Source organism: Artemia franciscana, chromosome 19 (genome assembly GCF_032884065.1).
Source record: "Artemia franciscana chromosome 19, ASM3288406v1, whole genome shotgun sequence".
NCBI classification, from domain to species: Eukaryota; Metazoa; Arthropoda; class Branchiopoda; order Anostraca; family Artemiidae; genus Artemia; species Artemia franciscana.
This window is the reverse complement of record NC_088881.1, coordinates 963,329-986,898: the sequence shown is the minus strand read 5'-3', so window position 1 is coordinate 986,898 and position 23,570 is coordinate 963,329. Positions and strand designations below refer to the sequence as shown.

Below are 23,570 nucleotides of genomic sequence, written 5' to 3'. Positions count from 1 at the left end.
TTAAGTCTTTGTAACTTAAGCCTTTATGATTTTCCAATCAAGTATAAAGTCTTAACTGAAGAATTTCACTGGGATAGGAGTATATAATGTTGGTGGTTGTTTTACTCAGAGACAAACTTGATACCCCACTTCCAAGTTAGTCTAGAAATATACCATAAGATATTGATGAATCTAAAAATGAATAAATGAGATAAACAAATAATAAAAGGAAATGAGATATTGAAAATATCTCAGAAGAAAATTCGATTTTTATAATATATCTAAAAATTACATATTTTAAAAGGACTGTCTTAAAAGGAAAGGAAACATTGAAAATAGAATAGGGACTAGAATTGTCCCTAGAATAGGGATTGGATGGCCTTGAAGATTGGTAGTATATTCATTAAATCCAAGAGAGAATTCCCTCAAAATAACAGTTGCCTGAGGCACAAGCACACTGAGCAAACAGCGCTAGACTTCCTTTGTAGAAACCCTTTGTATGGTTAACATGACAACTTGATTACTTAAGGTTATTCTACAATAAACAATATTAACATGTTGGGATACAAAAGATAAAGGAAATGACCCCTTTCCTCAGGATTATTTATACATAACTATGTTAAAATTAATGGAAAATCTGTGTATTTGGATACAAAGATAATGTGTTCTGAAGAATAAAATTCTACAATAAACGATAAAAACATGTCAGGATACAAAAGATACAGGAATCACCGCTTTCCTCAGGGTAATTTATAGATAACTATGTTGAAACTGGTGAAAAATCTGTGTATTTGGATACAGAGATAATGTGTTCTGAGGAATAAAATTCCTTTCCCTGATTCAAATATCATAATATCCTCAAAAAAGGACTTCGTAAATTTATGCTTTTTCTAAATAATATTCACCGAATTTATGCTTTCCAAGGTATCTGATTTCTATTTCTTAATGAGTTTTGAATTAAATAAGGCAGGATACTTTTTCAAAACTTTGTATAGCTGAAAGTAGCAGTCATTCAAATGCTGAAATTTAAATTTCGAAATTAAGTGCCAGTGGAATTTCATACAGCAAAACTCTCGAAAGAAACAATATTTTTTAATCAGTTTGTTGCACTAATCAAGAGTTCTGATAAAAAAAAAGAGTAAAAATTAAAGCAATCAGATCTCAATGACTACACTTACGCTTTTACAAGTTTAGCACAGTAAACAGTACACTTTAGCTTATATCAGTGATTTTAAAATTTATTCATCTTATTAAACAAAAAAAAATAATATATAATGCCATAAATAAAAACTATATAAACATAAAAACTGAAAAAATAGTACTTTTTAACTAGTCTGTACATAAAATAAGAACGCTTTTTTACTTTTATATGTCATAAAATAAACGTCATGAAACCCCAAATATTAATGACCAGCACAAAAAAAAATCTCTTTGGCATAAAGTATTTAACTAGAGATACCATCAACGGTTTTAACGTGCCAATAATTTGCACAAATTTATTGCAAGAGGTAGATTTCCTTTGCACATGGCATCTTTTTACAAAAATTTGATACTTTTTGCTGGCTGTCAGAATGTTTATTTTCCTTATAAAAGGGATGCTTCTAAATCGATTTTGTTCTTAATTAACCACATCTATCCAACTTACAAATCAAAGAGAGATATTATTCCTAAAGTAAATAAACGGTGTGATTATAATTTTTTTTTCTCTTCCTGATAATAATACATTTTATTTTTGTTCCAGGATTGTCTTCAGACCAAAATATGATTAAAACTAGATTAAAATTGGTTTAAAAATAAGGTTTAATTGCCAATTAATTACCAATTACCATTTTAATTACCAATTTAAAAAATTGGTTTAATTAATTAAAATAAGGTTTAATTTCAGCTTCCTTACTGCTAACAGTGCAAATTCGTATTTGATTTTTTTTTCTAATAAATTTTTAACACAAAATATTTTTCATGCAGAATCATGTTTTGGTCTTGGGAAGACACGGGGGTTGTTAGCCCTAATCCTTTTATTTTTTACTCGTTTTGAGTTTGACTATGTTATCTACTATAATTTCCTGTTCGTGATCAGTTTCACTTATTTATTAATGGTGATATGTGGTAGTTTTACTCTTGGAGGATAAGAAAAACAAACTCGTAGAATTTGACAACACTTTCGTCCGTAAAAATTTAATTTTGATGATTTTTCGCCTATGTCTTTCCTTCTTCTTTTTAATAATTTGGCCCCTGCTACTGCCAAAAATTTCTAAAGTTCATATCGAAGTCTTTTCAACCAAAATGGATTTGCTTCTTTTTTCTAATTATTTTAAGATACTTATGGTGTATAAATTCCTCGTTGTCCCTTTCCTTAGTACTTACTTCTTCTTAATACTTCATTGTTTTGTTATTATTATCTTTATTGTTTTATCTAATATTGTTTTAATATAACCAAAATTTGGTAGAATTATAGCAGTTCATATAACTGGCTTTCCTATACAGTGAACATAGCTCTTGATGCCTTTTTTATGCTCTTTACGAATATAATAATCGCTTCTACCTTAAATTGAGATTCAGGCACTTTTCTAGATTTTAAAAATGACGAATTTTCTAAAAATTATGACAGTTCATATAACTGACTTACCAATAAAGCGAACATACCAATTGATGCCTTTTTTTATGTTCTTTACGAATATAATAGTCGCTTCTACTACAAATTCAAATTTAAGCACTTTTTAAGCTCTTAAAAATGACGAATTTTCAAATAAAGTACGAGCTATCCGTTGTTTCCGACAAAATAATACTACGTTTTCTCCGCGCTGTTTTCGACAACATAATACTACATTTTCTCAGTACTAAAATTATTTATAATAAGGTTAGGTTAAAAAGTGCTTAATTTGAATTTAAGGTAGAAGCGATTATTATATTCGTAAAGAGCATAAAAAAAGGCATCAAGTGATATGTTCACTTTATTGGTAAGCCAGTTACAGGAACTGCTATAATTTTACCCAAAATGTTCCCAGACAGGGATCTAGACTCTTATGAAACTTGACAGTCATGTCAGATCTACTGCCTAACACTTTGTAGGAATATATATTTTTCACTTTTTTCAAAGTTGGCAACCCTGCAATGGTGCATACCTGAATCCTGGGATCGAGTCTTTCATCCTCATCTTCATTTTGCTGAGCGTCTCTACGCTCACCTTCCAAAACTGGACTAACTTTATTCATCAGTTGGATATTGTCTTTTGGTTGCCTTTAACCTGTTATTCACCAGAATTGGAACTATTTCTCTTTCTCTGATGGGTCTACCTTCATATGTGATTTACGGTTTGATTAAAAAGGAGTTTTCTTCAAAATGAATTCTTTGAGTGAACTAAAAAAAAAAACAACATAAAACTACAGATTTATAGGCAAAGAAAAGAACACAACAAGAAAAAAATGGTCAGAAAAAGACTCCAAGAAGTCATAATCTTTTTACTCTAGTAATATTTTTGGCATTCCCTGAGGGCCAAAGATGCAAAAACCTTTGCAACTGTCTACGAATGGACAAACTTACTTCATGCTATTATCATTCAAAACAATACCCAATATAGCTATGAAGAATAAAAACATTTAAATAACAATTCTTTATAACATTATAGATATGGATGTATATAAATCGTTTAGGCTGTATGCAAAAATTTTATGAAAAAGCAAATAAATCCGAAACAAATATTATTGTAAATAAGAAAAAAATTACTAAGATAACTAATAAAAAAGATCGTTTTAAGTTGCTGTAGACAAAGTTTTAAGGGAAGAACAATGCGGTTTTAGAAAAGGTAGAGGATGTGTCGACCATGTTTTCACTCTTAGGTTAATAATTGAGAAGTCCCTTCGTTGTCAAACACCTTTGGTCCTTAGTTTTATCGATTATGAGCAAGCTTTCGATTCTGTTGATAGAACAGCGTTAACAAAGGTCTTATCGTTATATGGTATACCAGAAAAATACATTAAAGTGATTTGCAATATGTACGAGAATAATACTGCTGCGGTTAAGGTAGGAAATGAGGTTAGCAACTGGTTTTGTATTAAATCAGGAGTTAAGCAGGGTTGTGTTCTATCCCCCTTTATATGGATCATTTTGATGGACTTCGTCTTAAGGAGCACAGGAAAGGCAATTGGAGACCATGGAATCAAATGGGGAGGAAGAACGCTCCTGGACTTAGATTATGCTGATGATTTAAGCATATTAGATGAAAGTGTGAGCAAAATGAATGAATTTTTAGAGGTTTTACGAGTTCAGGGTGCTAAAATAGGCTTGAAAATTAATGTTAAGAAGACTAAGTCACTAAGGTTAGGAATAAGTGAAGATGAACAGGTGACCTTAGGTAACGAAAAGATTGATCAGGTCGGGAGCTTCAGTTACCTTGGTAGTATTATTAGTAAAGATGGTGGGAGCAGTGAAGATGTTAAAAGTAGAATAGCTAAAGCTCAGGGTGTTTTTTCACAGTTAAAAAAAGTTTGGAAGAATAGAAAGATAAGCCTACAAACCAAGATTAGAATATTGGAAGCTACAGTGATGACAGTGGTCAAATATGGCTCTGAAGCATGGGCACTCCGAAAAGCAGATGAAAATTTACTAGATGTTTTCCAGAGAAATTGCCTACGGATTGTTCTGGGTACCCGGCTGACTGACCGTATTTCAAACAGTAGGTTGTACGAAAAGTGTGGTTCAATCCCGCTTTCTAGGGCTATAATGAAAGAAAGGTTGAGATGGCTAGGCCACGTTCTTCGGATGAAGGATGACAGATTACCGAAGATTGTCCTTTTTGGCCAACCGTCTGGGGCTACACGGAAAGCAGGTCGTCCTTGTCTGGGTTGGGAGGATGTCATAAATAAGGATTTAAAAGAAATGGGAACTTCCTGGGAGGGTGTAAAGAGGGAGGCTTTAAATAGATTAGGTTGGAGGAGGAGCGTGCGTAGCTGTGTTGGCCTCAGGCGGCTTGGTGCTGCAGTGAGTTATTAGTAGTAGTAGTAGTAGTAGTTTTAAGTTGCTAATTAAAAAACTACACCAAAGGCAAAAACATACTTTAAAGAAAACAAATATTCATTCTGAAAATTTTAATAAACTCATCTTTATTGTAGCTAGGATATATACCCCAGTTTAACTGCATCTTAGCCAAAGTCCTTAGCCAAAAACTCCTAATTTTGATGGTTTGTATTCATTTTTAAATTATTTAGGTACTTGTATGATAGGCCCCCTACCTAACATTCTTCTAATATGTTTTTCTGACACTCAATCCTAATGAGATATACGAAAGAAAGATAAAAATATAATACTTAAGAAAAAATTTGAGCTATATATTTGCACATTAGGGGTGACGGGAATAATACAGTAGGTCTGCAAGCCTAATGTGTTAGGTACAATTATTCCGCACATTATGTAGTAACAATTGCTTTCTAACTTCATACTGTCCAAATACTTTGTGGCAAATACTCGTGGCAAATACTCGTGGCAACGAACTGTAAGTAAGGAGCGACCTGGTGCAACTGTAGCCAAAACTCAAAAGAAAGGAATTTTGATACCAATAGATGGATCAAAAAATTTTGATTTTTATGCTGATTTTGAATATACAAGTTTCATCAAGTTTAGTCCTACTCATCAAAAGTCACGAGCCTGAGAAAATTTACCTTATTTTCTAAAAGAAAGGGGGAACACCCACTAAAAGTCATAGAATTTTAATAAAAATCACACAATCAGATTCCACGTATCAGAGAACCCTACTTTAGAGGTTTTAAGCTCCTATCTCCATAAATGTGGATTTTTTTTTTGCCACAAGAGACATCACGGATGGGTGTTATTTTTTTTCCTGGGTCGATCTAGAATTTTGAGAGAAGGCTCATTCAAATGGAAACTAAAAGTTCTAGAGCCCAGTTTAAGTGACCAAAAAAATTGGAGGGTAACTAGGCTCTCTCCCACGCTTATTTTTTCCCAAAGTCACCGAATCAAAATTTGAGATTGCCATTTTGTTCAGCATAGTCGAAATATCTAATAATCCCCCCCAGTCCCCGGGGTAAGGGCTGCAAGTTATGAACTTTGCCCATTGTTTACACACAGTATTTATTATTGGTAAGTATACAGACGTTTTCAGGGGGGATTTTTTTCTGGTTGGGGGGATTGGATTACATGGGAGGATAATTCCATGGAGGAATTTTTCATGGGGGAAGTTAATTTATATGAAGGGGCGCTGGATATCCAAGCATTACTTAAAAAACAACGAGAGATTAAATATAAAAAACAAGTTTTTTCCAAATGAAAGTAAGGGATAACATTAAAACTTAAAACGAACATAAATTATTACCAATATATTTTAAAGATATTTTCTTTCATTCATTTCAGTCATTTGAGAATTTCTTAACTTGCAACTCTTGTTTTCGTAAAAATAGTTTCGACCTCTTTGGCTGTTTTGTTACTATGCCTTACAAAATTAGTTCCGCAAGTATCGTTAATTTAAGTTACATTGGAGAATCTTTCCATGGAGAAATTTCTCGTGGGGAAAGGAAATTTTCCATGGAGGGGGAGCTAGATTTCCCAGCAATATTTAAAAACGATCAGCAATTAAATGAAAGCAATTTTTTCAGCTGAAAGTAAAAAGCAACATTAAAACTTAGCGAACAGAAAATATTACGCATATGAGATGGGTTGCCTCTCCTCAGTAGCTCGCTCTTCCGCTAGTTTTTTTTCAAAACTTTTATTGAATAAAAAAACAAGTTTTTTTTAACTGGAAGTAAAGAGCGACATTAAAACTTATAAAGAACAGAAATTATTCCGTATATGAAAGGGGTTGTCCCCTACTCAAAGCCCCGCTCTTTACGCTAAAGTTTGACTCTTTCTCACAACTCTACTTTTTAAAACAATAAAAAAAACTTTAGCGTAAAGAGCGGGGTGTTGAGGAGGGGACTTTACGAATTAACTTACGAAGTGAACTTCTATATTTGTGTATTTTTATTACGTATATGAGGTCCGCCCCCTCGCTCTTTACACCAAAGGTTGAATTTTGTCCCCAAATCTTTAAGAATGACCCCTGAATCACAAAGGAATTAGAATAAATAGCTGAAATTAGTAAAAATACTTCAGCGTAAATAGCAAGGTATTGTGGAGGAGACAAAACCCCTTATATACGTAATATTTTATGTTCGTTTTAAGTTTTGATGCTGCTCATTACTTCCAGTTGAAATTTTTTTTAATCTATTTTCTCATTGTTTTTTTAAATAATGCTAGAAAATCCTGCGCCCCCTTCATGGATATTCTCTTTCCTCATGATAAATTCCTCCATATAAATATCCTCCCACGTAAAAAACAAAAAAAAAATTCTTCTGGCAAAAAAAACAAAATTCCATATTTTTGTAGATAGGAGCTTGAAACTTTAAAAGTACGGTTCTCTGATGGTGAGATTTTCGTTAAGATTCTATGAATTTTAGGGGGTGTTTCCCCTTATTTTCTAAAATAGGGCAAATTTTTTCGGGCTCGAAACTTTTGATGGGTAAGAAACTTACATTTGTAAAATCAGCATTCAAATGTGATTCTTTTGATGTAACTATTGGTATCAAAATTCTGTTTTTTCGAATTTCGGTTACTATTGAGCTGGGTCGCTCCTTATTACAGTTCATTACCACAAACTGTTTGAAAAGAGGCTATTATTCTAATTAAATAGCCTTTGTTATTCAGGAGTAATTCTTAAACAACTGAAACCAAAAACAAAATTAGATTGTTTAAGATTAAGATTAGTTTTGAAAAAGTAAAATTAATATGCAAATTTCTTTTCAATTATTTATGTACTGTGAACCAAATTTAAAACCTGCTTAAACTCAAACAATTCAGAAATTAAAAAAAAAACAAATGTTTTTAACCTGAAAGTAAGGAGCAAAATTAAAAATTAAAACGAACAGATATTATTCCGTATATGAATGAGGCTGTCCCCTCCTCAACGCCCCGTTCTTTACGCTAAAGTTTTTTTTTATTGTTTTACAAAGTAGAGTTGTGACAAAGAGTCAAATTTTAGCGTAAGAGCGGGGCGTTGAGGGGGCAGCTTTTTTATATACGGAATAATTTCTGTTCGTTTTAAGTTTTAATGTCGATACGCAGATTGAACCAAGGAGACTTTAATAATAACACTGAATATGAAAATAAATATTGTAATATTCAGTCTTAGCACAATTTTTCATGCTAATCTTCATTACTATATTTAGTCTATGCAGACACCTTAACTAAAGTTTGAAGACCAGGGAGTCTCAATAAAAAAAGAAAAATAAATAAATAAACAATATTTTATTTTTATAAAGTATAAAATATGTTTTTTTTTTACTTAAGGACAAGGACCAATATTTATTTAGTCTAGGCAGACACATCAGCTTAAATTGAAGGACCAGAGAATCTCAATAAAAAAGAAAAAATAAATAAAGAAACAATTCTATAGAAGATATTTATGAAGAATCTATTAAGAAATAGATAGAATAGAAAAATTAAGAAATAGAATCTGATAAGAAATAGAAAAATAAATAAAAATTTATGAAGTACTATAGAAGATAAAAATTTATGCAGATTTGCAACTAATGTGATGATCGTCCCTCTCCTCATTTGCACGAAATCTTACAGTAAAACTATTTTTAAAATTTACTGCGCAAAACTACTGCAGATTAAAAGTTTTGATGGAATATCTTATTGTTTTTCAAAATTTGAATTGCAGTCCAACAATGTTAACTTTTATGTAGAAAAACCGAAAAAGACTAATAGCCTGCTCCTAAACAACAAACACAGAATTAATTTTTAAAACATTTTTTGAAAGAAGTGGTTTTCCGAAAATAAGTAAATATTAATAAGAAGAAATAAAATCATATACAAGCAAAGGGTTCCAAGAAAGGTTACATAAGGTTCTATAATAATTTTTTTTTTTTTTACTATTTTTGTTTCTATAAATAATATTGACTTGATTATAATAAGTCCCCGTATGTCCCGTCTGCCCTAAAGGTCGTTTTGGGGCCTCTTCTTTAACCAGTTAAAGCATATGCCATTCTCCCATAGATCATCCCAATGAAATTGACATCATTAGTGTCTATATAAATATGAAGAACCAGCAGCCCTTAAAGATAACATTTTTCTATAACCGAAAGAAAATAATAATATAATAGAGGTGTTAAGAGAAAAGATTAATACCAAAAATACTATTTTGTTGTGATTTTAATGCCCATAGTTGCATGTGGGAGAATTACAACTCATCAAATAAAGCTACCTCTTCCATTGAAAATTTAATAGTTGAACAAGAAGGGTTTACTGTTCTCACGTCATTTGGGCTCCCAACTCATTACAATATAAAAAGTAATAGATATTCTACAACTGATTTACAAATTGGCCCAACTTTGATCATACCATATATTGAAATATCACAGGTGTTAGAACTGCGAACTAAACATAGTGCACTGTTGGTTCAAATTGACAACCAAAAACATGATACAAATCAACCAACACATAAATTTAATCTAAGGAAGGCAAACTGGAATCGATTCAAGCAAGAATTAGATAAAGCAAATTACAATGAGCTGACTGATGAGGGTGATGTGGAATCTCAAGCAACAAAAATCTCTCACATCCTTGAGCGTGCAGCAAGATCAGCAATTCAACCGGTACCAAATCCAATAAATTTCCCTTCTTAAGAAAAAAAACAAAAAAACAGCCAAACATTTGGTGAAAAGAAGAATGTAAAAAAGCTATTCAAACCAATTCAAAAAACACCCCTGTACTGGGTGTTACTTTTAATAACTCTTAATAACTTTTAAGAGTTGAAGTAGTTTCTATATTAAGTAATTCAATTTTGTTTTTCCATTTCTGAGTGGAAGTATTTAATGTGGCCACCGAACTTGGCACAAGATTACATATTCAAAGAAATATACACTCTTTTTATTATAATAATAATCAAAACCAAATGGTGCATCTGATATTTGTTTTTGGCTGTAGTTGTTGTGTCTCTTAAGAGTCCATTTTTATCTCATGTTTGAAGTAGTCCTTTCTGCAAATTCAAATTTGTAATTAAGAGTACCCTTCAGGAAGAAGCAGAAATTAATCCAATTATTCCAAAATGTAATAAAAAAATTATGGTTGTGAGTATGTCATAATAACTAGTATAATAATGTAATGATATATAAAATGTATAATAGAAAGATAATATAAATGATATAATATATAATTTATTTATAAATGATAAAAGGTAACTGAATAAAAAAAACACAAGTCTAAATGACATAAATATTAGTAGCTGCATTACAGGTTTTATTAATTCTAAGAGAATTTGCTTTCATTTGTCAGTAATGTATCTTAGACTTGTTTTTATTCTTCCTATCCAGTTTTATCCTGATCTCTCTGCTTTAAGTATTTTCTAGGATTTCCAGTCCCCCCCCCAATGATGCTGGATCTAGTTGAGATTTAAAATAAGAGATCTGAGTTATGAGGTCCTTCTACATATGAGGTTTCATGAAGATCCAATCACTCCTTTGTAAGTTAAAAATATGTCATTTTTTCTAATTTTTCAGAATTACCCCCCCCCCAATTCCCCCAAATAGAACAGACCCATTCCAATCACACCAATCATTTATCTACAACTTCTGGGTATTTTCCCACCCAGTTTCATCCCAATTCCTCCCATCTAAGCATTTTCCATGATTTTAGGCCCCCCCCCAAGTCACCAGATCTGTTTGGGATTTAAAATAAGAGCTTTGATCTCGATCCCTTCACTCTAAGCATTTTCCATGATTTTAGGTTCCCCCCCCCCAATGTCACCAGATCCAGTTGGGATTTAAAATAAGAGTTCTGAGACATGATATCCTTCTAAATATCAAATTTCATTGAGATCCAATCACCCATTCATAAGTTAAAAATACCTCATTTTTTTCTATTTTTTCAGAATTAACCCTCCCCCCCAACTATCCCAAAGAGAGCAGATCTGTTCCAGTTATGTCAATCATGTATCTAGGACTTGTGTTTATTTTTCCTGCCAAGTTTCATCCTGATCCCTCCACTTCAAGTGTTTACCATGATTTTAGGTTTCCCCCTCCCAACTCCCCCCCATGTCACCAGATCTGGTCGGGATTTAAAATAAGAGCTCTGAGACATGATATCCTTCCAAACATCAAATTTCATTAAGATCTGATCAACCATTTGTAAGTCAAAAATACTTTTTTTTTCTGAATTAACCAGTCCCCCATTCTCCCCCAGATGGTAAAATCAGGAAAATGACTATTTCTAATTTAATCTGGTCTGGTCCCTGATACGCCAGCCAAATTTCATTGTCCTACCTTACCTGGAAGTGCCTAAAGTAGCAAAACCAGGACTGACAGACAGACAGACCAACAGTATTTGTGATTGTTGTATGTCACTTGGTTAATACCAAGTGCCATAAAAATCCATCTAGGTGCAATATTGAATTTAGAGAAAACTGATCTTTTAGACAGTTCTGTGATAGTTGGATAGTACTGACTACCAAGATTATCAGGAAACTAAGATGCCCTACTATAAACAGATAGTCTGTTAGCAACAAAACAAAGGTCAGGTTTGTCCTGGGAAGGTATTGTGAAGCAACTATCTCTACTCCTTCTTCCTCTAGAGGGCTCTGACCTTTAATGACCTTTAAAAAGATGTGTGTTATAAAAGTGAAACCTTCCAAAATAGATCTTCTGCTTAATTGAAGTACAACAAAATTGTTTTCAACTTCATAACTTTACTCCATTCCATTTTATAAGGTTTTAAAGATATGCAAATACATTTCCTAAATATTGAAAAAAAACCTTGATATGGCTCAAAATTCTACTCAAATAACATGAATTGCATTTTTCAGAACTAAAGGCAGAGAAAAAGTAACTAGTAACTGAAAATTAAGGTAGAATGTTGTTTTGTCAAAATTTCAATAGGTATAGACCTGTCATATAGGCAAATTTCAGGGCCCTCTAGAGGGAGGAGTGGAGGTGGGTACTTCAGAATACCTCTCCAGGACATACTTTAGCCTGTAGACCCATCTCTGAGAGTTTCATTTTCCTAACCTAAACCCTTTCTGAGATAGCAAGAAGTCAATTAACTAGAATTTTACTAAATTTTTTACCATTGAGGGAATACACATAAGTTTCTAAATTATTAGGTGTAATTAGTGCGTTGGAGTTCTGACTGAGAGAGATTAAATCCAAAAGAAGCAAAGATTGAGGGTCTCTAGGGTGAGTTGAATGCCACAGAGGGTGGTGAAGATTAAAATCATCAAGTATTAGTTGGTTTGAGGATAAGTCTAATAGTTTCTTGAAGGTAGGAATATTGGAAAAAGAGGGTTTATTTACATAAATATTAACAACTGAAAGAGTAGGCTGATTATCCATCTCAACCCTTGTAACTAATACTTTTATAGATGACTGAATATCAATATTAACAACAGAGCTGATCAAATCATTTCTCAGAAGTGATAAAGAAACAATAGGCAATTGTCAAAATCTTGCTATATGCAGTAATATACACTTTAGAGCACTTGGAACAAAACTAAACATTTACTGTGTGACCTTGCCTTTGGTAGTGGTTTCAGATCATGATATGGATAATATACATCTTGACCTTTTTTGGCATTACTAGGGTAGATATAAATTCAGGAATTTTAAGCAAGGGAGCAATGTAGAACCATCAACATTCACTTGGTCAAATGTCTATTGACCAACAAGCGGAAGTAGCCTACTCTTGTGAAACCTTGGTCCTTCAGTTCATCTAATAAAGTCTCTATTGTCAAAATACCTTTATCAAAGAATAAAAGGCCTCCAGGCATGTAGCCATTGGAAGATTTGAATGCAATCCCTGTTTAATTTTGAACAGAGAAATCCTTTTCACAGGAAATTGTTAACACTAGATCCTCAGCCAAAACCTAGTTACCCATTTTCTAGAACCTTGTTCAGCACTGCTTGATCTTTTATCTTAAAGCAGTTAGCACCATTAGATGATTCAACCAATATTGGGTTTAATTGACAGACTTCAATTTACTTTATTACCAGCATAGGCTAATTTCTTTCATAATCCCACCCAGTGGTTGATTAAGGGGACCAGGCTACCCCATGTTGTCAAACAAACTTTTATGATACTGTCCTCACCTGTAAAAACATCAGATGAGTCTGTTCCTCTTGAATCAGGGGGGTTAAACATTTTAATGGCTTTCCAAGCACTACAGAGAAGCCAGGAAAAAGAAATCCCATGCTACCAGTCATAAGATTAAAAGAAGAGAATAAAAATAGCTTAAGTACCTTAATATTAACCATTAAATCAATAAACAAAAGAAAATCAAAATTAGCAAAATGTTGCTTTTTATTTCTAGCAAATAGGCTATGAATAGGCTATGAGCTAGTTTTCTTCAGTTTCTTCATTCTCGAATTCCAGAGAGTTGCCGTGTATTGCCGAGAGTGTGATCTGAGAATCACGCAAATTTTAGATTTGAATTATAATTGCGTTCGAATTGCTGGCAAAATGTACACAATCCAGATGTCCAGCAAAGCGATTTTTTGTAACATTTCTTTGTGATCACTCCCCATTTATATATGTAAGATATTTTAAAAACGTTATCTAAGAAACAAGAATAAAATTTTGATAAATACAGCAGAGATATCTTCAATCACACATTACCAAAATTAAGAATAACTTTGAGACACATTTTTTAAATTTTTAGTACAGTCCTGTTGGGCATCTTTTGAGTAGCCTTTGGTACTTTATTTGCATTGACATCAATATACAATCAATTCAACTATGATTGTAGTTCTTAGGGTTCTGCCAAAGACTGAGCGTCAAAAGTTTGCATATCTGTCATTATGCTAAAAATGTTAAAAATATTAATATGACCCTTAAGTGTTCTTTGTACTCAATACTACTGCTATTACTATTAACAACTCAAAGTAGCAACGAACCACCTGAGACCAACACAGCTACAAACACTTTCCTCTATCCCAATCTATTTTAAAGCCTCCCTTTTTACAACTTCCCAGGAAGTTCCCATTGACTTTAAATCTTTTTTGTGACATGATCCCACCCCGAGCGAGGACGACCTGCTTTCCGTTTAGCCATAGACGGTTGGCCGAAAATGACAATCTTTGGCAATCTATCATCCGTCACCCATTGAACGTGCCCTAGCCATCTCAACCTTTTTGTCATTATAGCCCTAGAAAGCTGGATTGAACCACATTATTCGTACAACCTACTGTTTGAATTACGGTCAGTAAGCCGGGTATTCAGAACAACCCGTAAGGAATTTCTCTGGAAAACAACTAGTAAATCTACATCTGCTTTTTTGAGCAACCCTACTTCAGAGCCATACTTGACCATTGTCTTCTTCTGGCATCAACGTACCTTCCAATATTCTTCTTCTGTTTCAGCGAACGGGGGCTTTTCAGTCGAGACTATATAGCCTTTTTCTGTTTGATTCACTCTGTGAGATAAACAAAGCTTATGAATTGGTTGCTTCTTATTTATTTTGAATCTGCTCAGATTTCTGTCAGTAAATGTTTTGATTCTGGGAGTTGAAACATAAGAGGATAAATATTGAGTTCTCAGCTATGTGTGCGGGTATAGTCAGAGAGACTCCTAGCTGATACTAAAATTTTGTGGTGTTTGAAGCACTTCAACAGTTTACATTGTAAGGTATATTGTTCAGACGTCAGTATATTACATTCAAATTGGCAATGGCCAATTGTTTCATTTTTTTATATTACAGTCCCTGCAGATAGAGGAAGAGGGAACTGAGTCAATTGAATTACGGAACTAATATTAGAATGCCTGAAAATTTAGTCCTTTTGAGCCAGACCGAATTCTATGATAATTTTTAGAAAGGTACTTATTGGGGAAGGGAGATAAAATTGGATCATTCTTATTTACGGTCAGACTATATATAAGGAGCGGTCGGAAGAAGCCATATCAAGCAGGACTCAGTTCTGGTATGGGATGCTGTGATCACATTTTTAGCCTGAGATAGATCTTGGAACACCGCTTTATACACCAACTGGAAACAAGTCTTTATCGACTTTGTAACGACGTTTGACTCGGTGAAGAGAAACGCTATCTGGGATGCAATGATGAATGATGGATTGCCGGAAAAAATTATCCGTTTAATTATGCCTTATTATGAGGGAACGAGGAAATTTGTAAGATCAGACGAAGAAATCTCTAAGGGACTATCAATTGACGAAGGAGTGCGACAGGGTTATGCCCTATTGCCTATTTGATTTAACGTTGTCATCGAACAGAGCATGAAGATCCTTTGAAAATACAAAGGTGTGGGAATCAGTCCAACACAATCAATAACAGACCTTGATTACGCCGATAACGTAGATATTTTGGCTGAGTCTGTAACAGAAGCACAGGTCATGATAGACGACATTGTTTCTGGATCCCTTGCTATTGGACCAAAGATCAGCCAATCGAAAAGAAAATCAATTCGCGCCTCTGGGCTAGATGAAACTCCGATCACATTAAAAAGCGTCCCAGTCAAGGAGGTCCAGAATTTCAAATATTTAGGTTAACTAATAAATCCCAAGGGCGAAGCTCTAAATGAAATACAAAGCCGCATCTACCCAGCCTGGGCAGCATTAGTTCAGCTTCGGAAGTGTCTTTGGCTACGAAACGAAATCTCCCTTCAAACAAAGCTCCAGATATATAGCACGTTGGTCCTCTCTGTACTTCTTTATGGTTGCAAAACGTGGCCACTCAGAGCTGGGGAAGCTAACGACCTGAACGTCTTCCGCCACAAGTGTCTGTGCTGTATTCTTGGCCTGCGTCTCTGACCACGTCTCTAATGATGTCATCAGAAGAAGACGTGGTGATATACCACTTGTCTCAGATGCTGTCAAAGCGAGGTGACTACGGTGATTAGGGCATACACTGCGCCGACCGGAGGACTCGTTCAGCAAACGGTGCTTGAAATGCCAACTCCTTACGCACTAGAAGAAGAAGCTCAGAGGACAGAAAAAGACAAAGTTATCGACAGTTAGAGCCAACCTCGAGCCAATAGGAGGTTTCAAGAAGCATGGGTATCGCTGGAATAGACAATGGATTCAGTTGATCGAGCCAGTCGCGCGTGAAAAAGAACAATAGAAGGACGCTTGTCGGCAGATTCTGGATGCCACGATGGGTCTGGACAAGGCTAGAACGTGACCCAAGCACAAGTAAGTATTCTTATTTGATAATACCTCTAATAATTTCCAGCGGTGTATGTCTCTAATGGGGATCGGTCTGTCACTTGGCTGGTCAATATTTAAAGCATTTTTTTGTAATTTAATCCGCCTGGTGGTTACCAGTTAAACCTGAGTGGCTTGGAGCATACCGAAGGTAATCTCTTATGCCTCTTGAATCAAGATCATTAATAATGTTAAAACAATGAAAAGTGTCTATATTCTAATTTTGGTCTGCAGACTTATCTTCCTATTCTTCCAAACTCTTTTTAACTGTGAAAAAACTTCTTGAGCCTCGACTATTCTACTTTTAACATCTTCAACGCTCCAACCGAGTTTACCAACAATACTACCAAGGTAAGTGGAGCTGCATACCTGATCAATCTTTTCGTTACCCAACATCACCTTTTCATCTTAACTTATTCATAGCCTTAGTAACTCACCATTAATTTTCAAACCTATTCTAGTACCTTGAACTCATAAAACCTCCAAAAATTATTCATTTTGCTCACACTTTCTTCTACGATGCTTAAATCATCAGCATAACCTGAGTCTAGGGGATTTTTTTTACCCATTTGATTCCATGGTCTCCCATTGCCTTTCCTGTGCTCCTTAAGACAAAGTCTATCAAAAAGATCCATATAGAGGGGAATAGAAAAAAATCCTGCTTAACTCCTGATTTAGTACAAACAAGCTGCTAACCTCATTTCCAACGTTAACCACAGTAGTGTTACTCTCGTAAATAGCACTACTACAACTATTACTAATAACTCACTGCAGCACCAAGCCGCCTGAGGCCAACACAGCTACGCACGCTCCTCCTCCAACCTAATCTATTTAAAGCCTCCCTCTTTACACCCTCCCAGGAAGTTCCCATTTCCTTTAAATCTTTATTTATGACATCCTCCCAACCCAGACAAGGACGACCTGCTAATCATTTGAAAGTAATTGTCTGTTATATAATACAAGGATAAGACCTTTGCTAAAGCTCTTCTATCAACATAATCGAGCCCTTGCTTATAATTTATAAAATTAAGAACCAAAGGTGTTTGACAACTAAAGCACTTCTCGCAAATTAGCCTAAGAGTAAAAATTTGGTCGACACTTCCTTTACCTTTTCTAAACCTGCACTGTTCTTCTCTTAAAATTTTGTCTACAGCATCTCTCAGTCTAAGAAGTATCATATTACTAAGTAATTTGCAACTCGATAATTAAGACACTCACTCTTATCACCATTCCTGTACAGTGATGTAAATAAGGTTTTCCTAAAATCTTTAGGTACTTCCCCTTTTTCAAAAATCATATTCATATTCTTCAGTAGCTTAATTCTAACCTCAGAGCCACCATATTTAAAAAAACACAGTTACCACACTCTCAGCATCTAGAGCCTTAATATTTTTTAATCCTTTTAGTACTGTCGCTAATTCTTCCTTACAAAACAAATCTTCCTTCACATCCAAGGTATCACAAACTTTTTCATTCTCCTTTATATCTTTTCCTGCAACTGTTTCTCGGTTTAGCACATTCTCAATATGTTCCGTCCATCTCTCTTTAACTTCTTCACTATCACTAATTGTAGCCCTCTTCCTTTTCTTAACTGGGACAAGTTCGGAATGACTACTCCCTCTCAAGTTATTAACATGTCAGTATAATATTTTACTATATGCCATCTAGCTGCATCTTCCAGATCCTCATTAATTTTATCCCTGGCCTCCAATCACACCTCCTTAGTTCATGTTTTATTGCTTCCTCCACTTTCTTTACATTCCCTTTGTTTTCATATGATCTATCATCCCCCCTGAGGCCAGGGGAGGGATGTTGAAATCCCCAAACGCATAATTACTAATCTTTTGGACAATACAGAAAAAAGTGTGATGTCTCAAAGCTTTGTTTGATGTTTGTTTTGGGAAATCATTGGCATCAGGAAGGGGGAGGTGTAGGTTGCTCTGAAATCACTTTGACTCTAAAAATGACCGCTATAACTCCCAATTTCAAATCAAATGAGACCCACCGAATCTTTATTCCAACACCCATTCCAAAACCTTACATGCCCCCAGGGCATAACTTAAAACCCTTATCCCGGGGCGCTTGGGGTTGTGTCACCCCGGGAGGCATTATCATATGTTCTTTGGACTATTTTAAACAAAATAGCCATCGTACAATTTCAAGTTGATGGGTTTGGTGTGGATGGCTGGGGGGGGGGGGAGACTGGCTGACCTCCATCGCTTTTGACTCTTAAAAGTTTGACAAACTTCCAATTTCAACCAAATGAACCACCTCTCTAAAGTTTAAACAACCCCCTTCCATAACAACCTTAGATGCTGCAAAGGCATAACTTACAACCATCGTCCCAAAGCTAGTGGCGTAATTTCGTCAAAATCCTGGGGGGGGGAAATTGGAGCCAATTTTTCCAAATCAAGTGAAAATGACAATGAAAACTGAAAAACGGGTCATGCATTACCATAAAGGCAAAGATATACTAAAGAAAACTGACCTGTTTCTCTGGATACTTGAATTATACAGACTTATCTTGATTTTTGCAAGATTTTTTTGCAGAAACTAAATTTCAGCTGGGGGGCAAACTTGGGTCTGGAGGGGGCATTAGCTTCCCCTCCCTGCGCCATAGCAAATTAATCCCCTGCCTCAGGCGCCACTGTTGGTGTATCAGCCCCAGAAGCCGTGTCATATAATCTTTGGACTATTTTAAATAAAATTACTGTCTCAAAATTTCTATTGGATGTATTTCGGTAAAACACGACGTGTGTGTGTAGAGGGGAGAGGGTAACTACATTCCGATATTTTTACGCTTACAAAGAGCACTACTAATTCCAATTACCATTCCAATGAGTCCGCTCCAAAGTATATATGACCATCCTTCCTATAAAAACCTTATATGCCCCCAGGAAATTATTTACAACCCTTGCCCTGAGAGCTATGGGAGAGGCGTTGTTTTCCTCAAAGACGTAATTTCCAGACCCTACAACTATGATGAACAAAATTACTATCTCCAAATTTTGACTGGATGTCTTGGAGAAATGATGGGAGTGGATGGGGGGAGGGGGCTGGTGGCTTTCGAACAGGGCCTCGTTGCGGGGGGGGGGGAATTTACCGCCCCTCAGTAATTTGGAGAAAGTAACTATTATATAGTCTATATCCCTTGTCTATCCGGATGTGGACGCCTCTCGACCCCCCTCCTCAACTAAAAATGCTGGAGCTACTCCTTTGCCCTCAAATCACTTTTGACTCTTAAAAAAGGAACTATTGCTTCCAATTTCAAGTCAAAAGAGCCACATCTGAAGTTTATACGACCTCCCATTACATAGAAACCTTACATACCCCCAGGAAATGACTAACAACCCTATCCCGAGCGCACTGGTTGGTTGTGTCAACTCTAGGGACATTGATATATGTTCTTTGGATTACTTTGAACAAAATCCCTATTTCACAATTTCAATCAGATTCGTTTGGTGAAAAGAAGGGCAGTAGGGGGAGGGGGCTAAATGCCCTCCGTCACTTTTAACTCTTAAAAGGGAACTAGAACTTCCAATTTTCATCCAAATGAGCCTCCTCTAAGGTTCATACAGCCATCCCTTTAAATTTCCGGACTTTTAAACCACGTTGAACAAAATGGTTATCTAAAAATTTTGATCGGATATGTTTGGAGAAATGCTGGGTGTGAGAGGGGGATTTGTTGCCCTCTGATCACTTTCAACCGTTAAAACGGGCACTAGCCCTTTCAGTTTCCAATTGAATAAGCCCTTTTCGAAGTTGCTCCGACAACTCCTTCGATACGAAGTGCACTGGTCTAAAAAAAACAAGAAAAAACGACGCTACCTGTGATAAGACCATTTGAATATACCTCGCCTTCCTTAGAAGAATAATTGAAGAAACCACGCCATACATTTTCTTCGAAACCACAACAATTCCATTTATGTACTTTTAAATGCGGCATAATTGATCTTCGTATACTTTGAACTTCCATCTTCGTAACAACAAGATTGGTTTTCGGGGATTACATGGACAGCACAGACAAAGTCAAAATATGGATTCAGGGACCCCTTTGCTCATTGACAAGGGCTCATTAACAAGTGGGTACAAGAAGAGGACATGATATGTCCTCTTCAATGCTCAAATATTTTGAGCTACTTAATATTATTAGGTAACTCAACATATTGAACTATTGACACTAATAAACACTAGGCATGAGGCAGAAAATTTTGATCATTTATAATTAAAATATGATTTCAGCGTTGTGCTTTTCAGCGGGATTCAATCTTGTCTTAGGTCTTGGTCCGATATTTACTCATTTACACACATCGGGGTTAGCCCGAATTTACATACATTGTCCTGTGATTTCTGCAGTAAAATATCTTCCCCAATTTGATAAGATTTTGTTCAAACTTGGGTCATTGTTAGCATATTATCATCAATTATTTTTCGGCAGTAAAATAACTTAGTGCTGAAGATTTATCATCTACAACAGTAAATTATTCAATGAAGCATTAAATCTTCATCTAAAAATACATTAAAAATAACTTTCATTTTCAATGTATTATCAACAGTCTTAAGCAGTAAAAAAGCTTGCCCGGATTAATCAGGTTTTGTTCAAGCTAAAGCAATCGTTAGTTTATTATCATGAGCCTTCAGCATTTTTATGTACTATGATGAGCCTTCAGCAGTAGAAGTACTGGTCCAATGTAATCAAATTTTGTCCGGACTAGAAAATTTTTAGCATATAAACATTGAAATGAATTTATCTGTCATGTTTAATATACACAATATACAACATGGACTTTTAGCAGTAAATGAGTTATTGGATTCAGTCTGATTCTGTCAGAACTCCCATTTAACATTTCATCATATTAGTATGAGCCTTTGGTCACAAACTAAGTTAATTAAGTAGCGATATCTGCGATAAGACAAGAGGCTCCTGGTATAGGCTTGTCTTTCCTCTAATATGTCCTTCCAAACCTAAAAGATTAATGGACAAGAAAAATTTTAGAAGCGACTGAAAATAACAAGAATTTTGCTATATATTAGACCTTTGGTTCTGTACGGATGCGTAACATGGTCGGTGAAGTAACTGCATGAATACGCGCAAAATGTATTCGAGCATATCTGTCTGTGAAATATCTTCAGGATATATCTGCGTGACCAAATATCCAACGTGGATATGCAATGAATGTGTGGTGTCAAGAGAATCGTTGCCCTCACAATAAAGGAATACCGACTGAAATGGTTAGGGCATGTCTTACAGAAGCATCAGAGAACTTGCGATGTCAAATTCTTCTAGCTGAGCGCCTCAGGTCATAGAGGAGACATCAAGGAGGGCAGTGGGAAAACTAGTAGAACATGGCCAAATCAGACCTAGAACAGATGGACAACCCAGCAGCTCCCACTTGCAGAGTACTCGAAAGCAGACCGCACCATATGCACCAAACAAGTCTCTAGCATCCTCATTGAAGGGCAAGGTAGGACCGCCTGATTGCTTCCATCAGTAAAGTAAGCAAGTATAGAGTATCTAGCCAGCCAGCAATCTAAGGCTAAACGAAAAGCAGTTTGTCCCCTAAGGGGATAAGAAGAGTTCCTAGGGAAGGATTTACTGAAAACTGGAACTACTAGAGATGGTTTGGAGTGAGGCCTTGAGCAGATTGGGACGGAAGAGATGCTTGCGTGGCTGTGTTTGCCTCAGGCGGCTTGGCGCTGCAGTGAGTTGTTACTAGCAGTATTAGTAATAAAGACGTCATGAAAAAGACAATTTTTAATGCAGTAAAGAAACTCATAAAAGAAAAATTTGATAAAAAATGACACTTGGTAGAAATACACGTGGAAAATTAATAACTACAACAGACAATTCACATAAAACTGCGTTTTTAATCTTCTTAATATTCATATTCTATTTTATCACCCTTCTAAATGGTACTCATCCCCATGTATAGTAATTCTCTTTTGAGAGAAAATTTTCGTTTATTCCACCTGATTTTATCATGTTCATTTACTGCGACTTTCTGAGAGATGAGGGCACCACCTTACCTGACTTACCGCGTTCTCCCCATACATCCATTATGAAAATAACTGTAGACAGGTTATTGACCTTAGAACCATAGAGATATCATGATAGACATGGACTTTTGAGGCCTATCGCAACCTCCACCTTCTTTAAGAAGGGTTTCCTTACTCAAAGGCAACAATGTCTTCAATGGGGTTTTGTTATCAGCCACTCAGTAATAGCGCTCAAAATCTCAAAGAAAGGTGCTTTTCTGAGTCTTATTAATAAAAATAAAAAATAAAAATGAAAATGAAAAGAATTACTATACAGAAGAAACCAATCATCCTAGCTTCTACTCACTTTGTCATATTAGTTCGTATTTTTGGTGACTATAAAACATTATGAAAATAAATTACACAACAACCTAAAACACATAAATTGCAAAGTCAATGATAGTTCTTTATTTGTAAGAACTTAAGAACCCATTCTTTATTTTTAATTATATCCCCCTTTTAACCCATCCCCCGAAATAGAGGTAAATTCTAATTTGCAAAAAACTATCCCCTCTCCTGTGATCACACAATAGTTTTGGACAAAATGTATCATAGACCCCCAAAAATACTTTTAGAAAGAAGCCGAGACATAGAAAATTATATATTCAACACCCTATTCATTCTCTCAGACATTTTTTTTTTCGAAAAATAGCTCTCACCTCGAATTTAAAAGAATAATAAAGTAGGAAAAAAAAGGTACTATCGCCAAGATGTACAATACTAACCTAAATATTTGTTTAGCTTTCTCTTTAAGTAAATATATAATGTACGAAGTTGAAAATACATAAAGAAAGCCTAATAATATAAATAGCTAGGAAGTCAAAGCCAGGTTTCTTTTTCCCCTCAATCCGATTTACACCCAGTTTAATACCCTTTCTATATATATTTACCATTCACTCTTCCCCTACTTGCTGAAAATTCAAGGGACCCTTTAGTCAGGGGAACAACAGGAAATTTATAGCAAAAACTAAGAGTGAGCATTCCATCAAAAGTAATAATTCAGAAGGAATTCAGTTCATGTCCTACAGTAAGTAAAGGCATGCACGTAGGATTTTACTTTAAGAGTGGGACCTGAGGCATGGGGAGGGGGCAAAGTAAAAAAAAAACTTTAAACTAGTGATCCTAAAGTTGAAGAATTACAGCACAAAGTGAAAAGACCATACAAATACACATTATCCGTTTACCATCTGATCCTAAAAAAATAAATTATGGAAATATCTTAGACAAAAGAAAAATCTAAAATAAAACAGAAACTCGATTATATAAATCTATAATATGAGGCTATATTGTCCCCCGATACTAACGTAGATTTTACCTTTGACTGTTAAAACTTCGAACCCGTAAACCTCTTAAATATACCAT

The 23,570-nt window shown here is 35.0% G+C and overlaps 1 protein-coding gene across 1 annotated transcript in view; it reads right to left on the bottom strand.

Annotated features, from left to right (window-relative positions):
• Window positions 1–13,422, bottom strand: part of LOC136039145 (SH3 domain-binding protein 5 homolog) — a 76,655-nt gene extending 63,233 nt beyond the window's left edge. Inside the window, exons 1-2 of the mRNA XM_065722631.1 lie at window positions 13,257–13,422; window positions 3,102–3,336 (exon numbers count right to left, since the gene is read on the bottom strand). Of these exons, the coding sequence (XP_065578703.1) occupies window positions 3,102–3,191 (90 nt within the window). The 5' untranslated portion in view covers window positions 3,192–3,336; window positions 13,257–13,422. The remainder of the gene's footprint in view (window positions 1–3,101; window positions 3,337–13,256) is intronic.
• Window positions 13,423–23,570: the final 10,148 nt, after the last annotated feature.